Genomic DNA, 10,262 nt, shown 5'->3' with positions numbered 1-10,262 from the left:
TAGTTGAATATACTCCTCTAGTCCATATTAATTAAATGAATTATTGAAATTCTTTTCACAGTTCAAAATAAATGAATTATTCAAAGTTTAAGAAAATTATTGCATTGGAACTTTTTTATGTTTACCGTACTTTTGATGAGATCTTAATATTTTAAGAATTTAAAAAGAATAATAATAAAAAATAGCTTTTAATTTTTATACTTAAAGAATGTGTCATATTCCAATAATTTACTTATCTATACAGACTAGAGGAAATATAAAGAAGCAATACATTTTCTCAAAGAATTTAATAGGTATAAAATTGGGTGAAGAGGTGTGAATCCTTTATTACATTAATAATAAATGATAAATTTATTGAATGAAAACAATAGAAAGATATGGGGCGCTGTTTAAGAAAATTGACCTAAAAGATTGTTATAAAAAATAAAACGGAAAAGGGCCTCAAAATGCCCCTCAACTATTTGAATTGGTACAAAACTACCCATCATCTATCTTTCGGTCACCAAAAACTCTTGACGTCAATCTTTTGGCTAAAAAATACGCTTGATATTAATATACAAAAAAGTGATATTTATAGTCCATCTATATCATGTAATCGAAATAGTCTTTAACGTATGAAAAACGTGATTGTTTAGTAATAAACCTTGAAAGTAATTGTGCAAGTGAAAAAAAACTTGATAATTTCAATTAGTAACTCACGTGAGTTGGATACAAACATTAATGAGAACTCAACCAATAGTCAATATATTGTTTTGCCTTTGAAACTATAACTCAAATGTAAGTCTTGCTGCAAGAACAAAACTATGTGTTATAAGAAATGCGATAAACATGTACACTTCATTGTTCCAGGCGCACATGGTGGTAGTAGGAGGAGAATAGTCGCTTTTTCCGTACATCAAAGATTTCGATTACATGAGATTTGAGAATACAAAAATAAATCCGATTAAGGGTGAAATGAATAAAATTGAATGTAATACAACTTTTTATATATCTTTTTCTTTTTTTATAAAATTGACCGTGAAAACACTTTAAAAGAGGTATGTTTTAATTGAAATTGTATCTATAATATTGGTGTAGATATGTTTTAAGTAGATTGATCAAATAAAATTAATATATTTTCAAAATACTAAGTTTTACAGTATTTCAGAAACAAATTATTTTAAAAAATAAATAGTGTTTTGTTTTCTTTTTATCTCACTTTTTTTAATCTAATCAATTTATGCAGCGTATTTTGCATTCTAAAATTCTAAAGTATATGATTTTGATGAGTATTTTAATATATTTAATTTTTTAAATATAATTTTTAATATTTTTCATGTATCATTTTGAAATATTTGATTTTTGTTTTTTAAAAACTATGTTAATCTAATGTTACTTATTTTTAAAAATTAATCAAATTAACTAGGCCAAAGTTTAATTAAAAGTGTATACAGAATACTCCAATCCAAGCACTTTGAATGGTTCGTGGACAACGTACACGCCGGTAATAGCTTACACGCAAAGAGAGTTTGCACCTTTCTCTCTCTTATTTTAATTTTCATGACCCTTAGCTTTAGACCTTCGAATAAAAGTATCATTTCTACCGATAAAGGATGTGATGTATTGGATGATTTAAACGGTGTTTTATACGATTGTTTTATGATATATTGTATTAAATTGGGTTGTATTATATCATATTGTATTGTTTTAATAAATATAATATTTGGATAAATTATATTATTCTCCGTCGTTATATAATATCATATATTTATAATTTGAATAATAAACTTACGAAAAAGCAGGGTACCAGGCAGAGCTACTATGAAAAAGTAGGCTAAAAGATAAAATATGATTATTAAATAATAAATAAAATAAAATGAGAAGAAAATAATAAGGCAACGACGCGATCACACCAAATCGGTTGTTACCCAGAGGCGGACCCACATTTATGAGTGGGAATGTGCACCCGTTAATTTAAAAAAAAAATCATGTGTATATATGTATAACTATCTTGAGAAATTGACAGAAACTATGATATAATTAACGGTGTACTCATGAAGAGCACTAAGTGTTCTTGTGCCGCTGGTTCAAGGCAAAGGATCAGAATTTGTATTTAAACTAATAATACAATATAATACGATAGGTAACAACCATCCAAACAAGATGTAATGTGGATATTAAACATGGATGTATTCTAAGATATATACGTATTTTCATTTATTTTTTCTTGTCAACGCCTCTGTATATATACAGAAGTTGGGTATCTTCTACAACTGTTCCTTTTTATCTTCAATCTTCTTTCACTGGACGCCTCTCATAATTATCATACAATTTTTTTGAATTTTTTTTTCCGATTAATTATAGATTTGAAGAAAAATCAACAATCAATCTCGTAAGGACAAACGCTAGGCCAACTCCAATTTCATCTTGGATTGTAATTTCGTGCCCCCTTTAATTATTTGTATTTTGGGGAATTTTTTTTTCTTGACCTAACTTGATCATACATAATTTGCCCTTTTGATTATATGCAGATCTATATGTATCTAACTACTTTGTAATGATCGTGAATCTATAAAGTCACAATCTTTTTTATCTAATGATATTCTTTAATTGTAAATATTTGGAATTTATTAAATTATTCTTAGCAATTAACAGTAATATTATCTGCTGGGGTTGGGGTTTGGATTTTCTATTGGGCTTAAAAAAATTTCAATATCATCTTTTGTTTGCAAAATTAATGGATCAATGTAAAATATGCTTTACTTGATTTGCTACAGAATTTGATCTTTGAGGGAATTATTAACATGGTATGTTTTATTTTTCATTTTGGGGGTTTTAGATGTTGGTGGTTTATGGTTGAAAATGCGTTCATATTTCGGTGTACTTGCTGTTTGTCAGTAATCTGATGAAATCAAATTAAATGTTATCTTGCATCTGTGCATAATGTTTGTTCTGGGCTATAGTTTTCATAAATCCCGGTGAAAATGATCCCTATTATAACTATCTAATTCACTAAGTTACCGTCATTTTTCATAAAATCTACTTCTCAATCATCGTTAATGTGAGTCCTGCCAAACGTTTTCTTTCCTGCTTTGTATTTTACAAGAACATCATACACATTACCATCATATTTTCATACTTCACTGCAGGTTTTAGGACTCCTGGCTGATTGTGGCTAAGATATAGACTAGTACTGCATTGTATTCAACACTTATGCTCAAGATTTCTAGGACTGTCACCAATGAAAATTAATACTGCCCGTGAAGGTTTATCATTAATTGCACTGTAGAGTGGCACAAGGATCCTGTAGTATTTCATTCAGTAGTACTTACAACGTTGCAAGAATCAGAAGAACCACTAGAAGAGACTTGGTATATTTCTTGGTGAGTATGCTTACCGGAAATCGTAGATATGGTTTTTTGGTTTATTGTCTCCAGAAGCGTCATGATAAATTTTTTATTCTTACCTGTCTTGCTTATGGATGTGAATTTGGAGATATCAATCTCTGGTTCATGTATCCCTTCATTTGAGAGCACACATTGATGCATTCTTCTATTTGTTGGGATCTGGTCCCAATGTAAACTTGTAAATTTTCTGACTATTACTGTTTGATGTTAGTGGTTTGTGGGAAGGCATGATAACTTAATCATGTACGAAGCCAAAATGCAATCTATTTCCTCAACAAGAAAAGAAAATAATGAGATGGCAAAAAACTATGTTGCTCGGACAGTCCGAATATGCTGCCATACCCGTGTCGGACCCTCCAGAAATGCACTCTGTTGGAGGATCCGACACACTCACGTTGGCGTTTTCAAAGAGTCCGTGCAACACAGAAAAAATAAGTTTGGTAGATTTGGAAGAGAAATAGAATGAGTACTTCTGATAAGATGGACAATTATGCACTACATTTATCTTTTGGCATGCATGAGATAGTTTTTCATGTTTGCTAGGGTCCTGTAGACACCGTAGAATGAAGTAGCTTTTCTTTTAAACCTTAAAATACACACTGGTACAACACTTGAGTTATATGGATTGATGGATGATCCTATACTCTAACTCAGTTGAAATACTGTGGATGTACTATCTTTGTTTCTGTTGCAGGTTCAAAGATTTTAAGGAATTGGTAATGTTTATCATATCATGACTTCCTTTTCTTACCTTCAGTTTAGACAATAGTAGTGCCAAAGATGCTAAATTCTCATCTGAAAGAACAGTGTGGGAAAAGAGACTTTGAAATATCGGTGCATGTAGAACTTGTTGGAAACTACAAATCTGTTAGACACATGGTACTAGCACTACAGATCATGTATATTCCCGAACTTGGTTTTGTTATCTAGATGTAGTTGTTAGAAGCAATAGCCAAGTTAATGAGTGCTTATAGGTCTAAATGTATCAGAGGAGACATAACGGATGTGTGGTATGATGGAAAATGTTTTCCTAGAAAATATTTTCTTGGAAAACAAGTGGATTTCTTACTTATTTTCTAGTAAGCAAAAAAATATTATCTCAAGAGCATTTATATGTACTCTAGAAACCACTATGAGGGTGGGACGGTGTGGGGAGTGGGTGTTTGGGGGTGGCGGAGGGTGGGATGGTCAAAGGGTGGGAGTTGGAGGTGTTGAGTGGGTGGGCCGGGTGGGGAGAAGACAATTAACTTGGAATGCCACTTATGCAACTTGTTTTCCCTTTTTCCTCATTTTTAAGGTACTTATTTTCCTAGAGAAAATATTTTCAAACATTTTGACCGACCAGAATGAGAAAATTGAAAAATGTTTTCCTCCATAGCAAACACACTCGAAAGAGCCTCCTTGTTGTTGGATAGTTAGTTTAGGATCATGAATCTTCCCTATGTTCTTAACATGTATCAACATTCATGTGCCCTGCTATTTCTTTTCTCTTTTGATGTGTGTTGTGATGGCGAGTGTGTAATGTTATATATATTGCCCGGTTTGTTGGTATGGAAGAGAATGTTTGTGAATTGACGGGTTGTGGTATATTTGACATTACATGGCTTAATCAACTGAGCTTCTCCTCATAGTTCAGGATGCTTTTCTCTCAGCCTCAAACTCATATAAAGATTCTTTCTTTAGGGCCTCCTTTCACCTTTTCTTAGCTATGGTTAAACAAATTACATCAGTGTTTTTTGTTTCTTCTGGCGATGTTATCCACTTCAGCAAAGGCACCTAGTTGAAGTATAATAGCATGGAGGGTGCAAGGGTGGAGGTCAACTCAGAAAAGGAGAATATAAAAGAAGCTACACCTAGCAGCCCTTTACTAGTAAGGGAAGTGTGTAAGAACCTTAGATAGTGCAAGTCAATCCTCCCAGCACCCTGGAATAATTATATCGTAAATGTAGAGCAGGAAGGCTGCAGCTCTATCATATTGGATGTTTGCTTCTTATCGAAGAAGATTGCTTGTGATCGATAGGTTCATTAGTTTGTACAATCTTGTCAATGATATAATTTTATAACTTGAGGAGTCGTGGTATTTAAACAGTTTGTTTGCTGTTTGTCATACTACAAAATGTGCTGTTTCCATATTGCTAGCTGTTGCATTGATCTGAATCATCTGATGGTTCCATTGTTTTTTAGTAACACTTTATAGTGTACGTAGATGGCTAGTAGGAAACGAAGCATGTCAAATGATGTAGATATGCATGTCCTGTACAAGGAATTGGATGGAGCTTCATGCCCTATATGCATGGATCATCCACACAATGCTGTTCTTCTCCTTTGTAGCTCTCATGATAAGGGATGCCGGTCATACATATGTGATACAAGTTATAAGCATTCAAATTGTCTGGATCGTTTCAAAAAACTCAAAGCCGAAAATAGGGACAATCCTCCCATTATGACACAGGGGAACCTGGATATTGCTGTTGAGACACCCGCTGAACACTTGGAGCTGAAAAATTTAAGTGATCGTACTGTTGTTCACGGATATCACGATATACCTGCCAATGAAGTTGTAGCAACTGGTGCATTTCCTGGAGGATCAGAAGAAAATGGAAATAGTAACAGAGATAATCGCATGGAGATGCAGGAAGGTGGTCTACAGACTTCAGATGCTGTTACTGTATGGGGAAGTAGTCATGAAACAGCGAATGCAGACAACTCATCTGACTCAATATTGAAATTGAAGTGTCCTATGTGCCGTGGAGACGTTTTAGGTTGGAAGGTAGTGGAAGAAGCCAGAAAGTATCTAAATTTGAAGCATAGAAGTTGCTCTCGTGAATCATGTTCATTCCTCGGTAACTACAGAGAATTGCGCCGGCATGCTAGGAGAGATCACCCTACAGCACGCCCTGCTGATATTGATCCTTCAAGACAGCGAGCTTGGAGACGGCTTGAGAATCAGAGAGAGTACGATGACATTGTCAGTGCTGTTCGCTCTGCCATGCCTGGTGCAGTTGTGTTTGGAGATTATGTGATTGAGAATGGCGACAGGCTATCTGGCGAAAGGGAACGTGGCTCAGGCGCAAACGGAAGATGGTTGAGTACCTTTTTCTTGTTTCAGATGATTGGCTCAATGGATCCAATATCTGAAGCAAGAGGTGGCAGGTCAAGAGCTTTGTCAAGGCACCGTCGATCCACTGGACCTCTATCTAGGCGCCGGTATCCTTGGGGTGAAAACCTACTTGGTCTACAAGACCACGACAATAATGAAGATGAGGGTGAACCTGATCTTAACATATTGAGTGGTGATATGTCTAATAATCCAAGAAGGCGCAGGCGGTTGATGCGGTCTAGGTCAGATGAAGATCAGCAGTAAGACCCTTAATTCATGGGATTGTATTAATGGTCTGTACAGGAGGGGACTGTTTACACTAAGATCAATTGGAAGTTTCTTGTGTTCCACTTTGCTACAGAAAGATAAGAGTGCAATTCTTAACAAAATTTAGAAACTTGTGTGTTAGATATAATAATTTAAAGGGTGAAAACAGGTTGTCCCTGTGATTGTGGGTGGTAGCTTCAGAATGTAAAATTTCCATTTGGTCTTTGATTTCCTAACTCTGAAACATTGTTCATCTTATATTGTATTTTCATCAGTGTATTTCTTTATGCTTTGATTATCTTTGCCAAAAAAGAGAAGATAAAGGAAGTAGTTAGTGAAATTGCATCTAGTCAAGCATCCAATATTCCAATCTTTATACTTGACAATTCTTTCCTTTAACAATCGGATATTCAATAATAATGTTCATATAGATGCTAAGTAAAGCACCATTTAAGGTGATGCATGACAATATATTTTGTTTCAAAATATTACTTATTTTAGAAAAAATAATAATTACTTATTACGTTTTTTTACCTACCTTTATTGTTTCAATTAATATATTGTTAATTAAGTGAACCAATTAAAAGGATATAGGGACTATAAGATAGAGTAGTAAATATTTATGATTGAAGTTATTAAATGTATTTTTCTCGTGACAACATCTTTTATTTTCATTAAAAGGACTATTTATTTAAAATAATTAAGAGAAAAATTCACAAACCACGACACTTTGGGGTTTAATAACTAAACTTAGCTATACTTTTCATGATATCTACTAAACCGTGCGACACTTGCTCACCTCCCTCTCTTGCTCGTCTTTCTCCTTTCTCGCTCTCCTCTTTGCTTCTCTTGTTCCTCTCCCTTTGTGTTTTTGTGTATCACTCCTTCTCTTGACTCTTGTTCCTCTCCCTTTGTGTATCTCTCCTTCTCTAATCATTCTTCTCTGTGTATCATGCCTTCTCTCGTCCCTCTCTCTCTTTGTACAACTATGTATCATGCACATGTAGAGTCCACCAACATAGATACATGATGCCTTACATATGTATCTGTTATATATATGTTTGAATTCCTCAAGAAAAAGAGAAGATTTAAAAGTGAATAGAGTGATACAATTTGTATTTATGATACAGGTTGCTTTACATTTTTTTTTTTGGCAACCAATATAAATATATTATTACCATTAATAAAAGCCACTTACAAACTAAGAACATTCAAACCTCATTAGCTCTAAAGGTATAGTGAGGAATGGTGTTCAGCAACACCAACATCTGATTACATAATTTCTACCAAAAACTCCTACATCTATGTGCTCTTTTTGTATTCTTGTACATTTCTATCCTCTCTACAATTTCTTTAGTTATTTTCCCCATTGTGTCTGTGTGAAGTTGTAACATCCGGCAATTTTGGAATAGCTATGAAGAGGCTTAGAATTGGAAATTTTCATTTTTGGAAAGAATTTTAAAATCTGGAAATTTGGCTAAGTATGGGAAAAAAGTGAGTTTTTGGCCAACTTTGAGCAGTCATAACTTCTAGCTCAGGATGATTTAGGTGTAGTTCCAGTTATGGTTGTAAAGTTCGTGGAATGATCTTTCCATCGCCACCAAGTTTGCTCGATTCCGAGTTCGTATGAGTGAGTTATGCCCTTTGGAAGTTGGGCAGTTGGCAGGGAAATCCGTCCGGAAATTGTAAGGGTATTTTGGTCTTTTCCCTAACCAATTCTTTTGGTTATATTAGTGTGTTAGACTGATTTTTTGATCAGTTCTTCCTTATTTTAAAGAGTGAGAGTGAGGGTTTGAGAGTGAAGAGGAGAAGAAGAGGAGAAGGAGAAGATCAAGCAAGGTTTCGTTAAAGAGATCATCGTGGATATCGTCGGGGATGATCCCTACTAGGTATGTGAGTCCATAGTGTTGGGTTGGTTATTTCCCCCACACGCCAAGCTTGTTTTATTTTCAAGAAAAGATTGGTTGTGTTGTTGAAGTTGTTGGTTGTGTTGTTGATGTTGTTGGAGTTCCTTGTTGATTTGGGGCATGATTTGGTTGTGTTTTTGAGTTGAATCTCTTGTATGTTGAGGGATTTTATGATCCTTAGTGGTTGGGGTTGAAACCTTTGAAGTTAGGATGGTTTAGAGTTGTAAAAAGAGGGAGAAAAGTCGGATTTTCTGGGGAAGGGGCTCTGAACTTTCCCCCTTGGGGCGGCGTGCCTAGCAGGCCCCTTCTGAGCTTCGAGGGCTGGCGCTCCGCGCCTTGCAGGGCGCCAAGGAGGCCAAGTTTCCCCTTTCTTTTCATGCTTTCTCATGCATGTTCCTTGGTAATGTACCTATGTTTCCTAGTTGTTTCCAACACTCCAAGGTACGTTTAAACGTCGAGAACTCATCCATAAACGTGTGATCCTATGCCTTGAATCCATAATCTAATTCAAGGCGAGTTAGTATCAAGTCAAAGAAAAGTTAGAGTCAAGTCGAGCAAAGTTAAGAAGTAAGTCCAAGTGAGTCTTTAAAGCTTTTCAAGAGTCTTTATTGAACGTTTTAACTTCGTTGTAAGGCTCAAGTTTCAAGTTAAGTAAAGAGTATTGAGTTTCAAGTTAAGTAAAGAGTATTGAGTTTCTAGTTAAGTCAAGAGTTTGAAGTTGAGTTCATTTCTCAAAAGTTATTAGGGAACTATGTATTCCCAAAGAAGTTTCTAAATGTTTTTGCATTTAAGTAAGAAAGGAGCTATGTTTTTCAAGAGAGCCTTTGGGCTAGTTTTCAAGAAAAAGGAACATCGATTCCAAGTGAGCCTTTGGGCTAGATTTTGAGTAATTATCTCAAACTAAAGAAAGTTGTGTTTAAAACACTTATGAGCTAAAGTAATTTTGGGAGTAGTATTGAGCACCGAATTAGGGACGCGAGTTCATATTAACTCAACTCTCCATAAGAACCATGTAGCCAACATGGGACTTGACAGGTCATTCTTTTAGATGATCACATAGGATTAAGCTAGTGGATCCACTAAGTTAAGTAAGGTCCTATATCACGGCAAGGTATAGGATGGTCCTTGGGCAACGTGAGGTAAAACATTGTATCATCACTAGGGCTCATAATGGTGGTTGTCGGTTAAAGAATCTCCCACTAAAGTTATATTACTTTTATATAAGTAAAGTTGAGTTTGTTATTCCTTTAATCATTAACGAACTAAGTTGTTTAAATTGTTTTAAAAGCTTTATATATATTGCATGTGTCTTATTGCTTTATATATTGAGTTCAGTTATTCATGAGTCGTACAGAGCCAAGGTAAGTGTTCTCTTGTACTCCTTTCAAGCTTAAGTTGTGGTTTAGCTATCCATCTTGCATACTCGTACATTCCATGTACTGATGCCAGTTGGCCTGCATGTGCACTCTAGAGACAGTGGTGATCCTCTTTGCATTTCGGAGGACTCGGTTATTTTGTTCTCTTAGTTTTGTTTTATTAGGATGTTGCGGGGTCTGTCCCAACATCCATCTCAGTATATTAGAGGCTTCAATAGACAGTTAG

The 10,262-nt window shown here is 34.9% G+C and overlaps 1 protein-coding gene across 3 annotated transcripts; it reads left to right on the top strand.

Moving 5' to 3' along the window:
- Nucleotides 1–2,233: 2,233 nt before the first annotated feature.
- On the top strand, nucleotides 2,234–7,048 carry LOC102591236 (uncharacterized). 3 transcript variants are annotated; one of them, XM_006350250.2, is made up of 3 exons: nucleotides 2,234–2,371; nucleotides 3,129–3,362; nucleotides 5,593–7,048. In XM_006350250.2, exon 3 carries the CDS (start codon nucleotides 5,593–5,595, stop codon nucleotides 6,748–6,750), a length of 1,158 nt encoding a protein of 385 aa, XP_006350312.1. In that variant the 5' UTR covers nucleotides 2,234–2,371; nucleotides 3,129–3,362; the 3' UTR covers nucleotides 6,751–7,048. The 3 variants fall into 3 exon arrangements, with proteins under 3 accessions (XP_006350312.1, XP_006350310.1, XP_015165473.1); XM_006350248.2 differs by having other exon boundaries at nucleotides 2,234–2,413; XM_015309987.1 differs by having other exon boundaries at nucleotides 2,234–2,413; nucleotides 5,571–7,048.
- Nucleotides 7,049–10,262: the final 3,214 nt, after the last annotated feature.

This window comes from Solanum tuberosum, unplaced genomic scaffold (genome assembly GCF_000226075.1).
Source record: "Solanum tuberosum cultivar DM 1-3 516 R44 unplaced genomic scaffold, SolTub_3.0 scf00115, whole genome shotgun sequence".
Lineage (NCBI taxonomy): Eukaryota > Viridiplantae > Streptophyta > Magnoliopsida > Solanales > Solanaceae > Solanum > Solanum tuberosum.
Note: the sequence above shows the minus strand (reverse complement) of the source record. Positions and strands in the feature narration are given on the sequence as shown.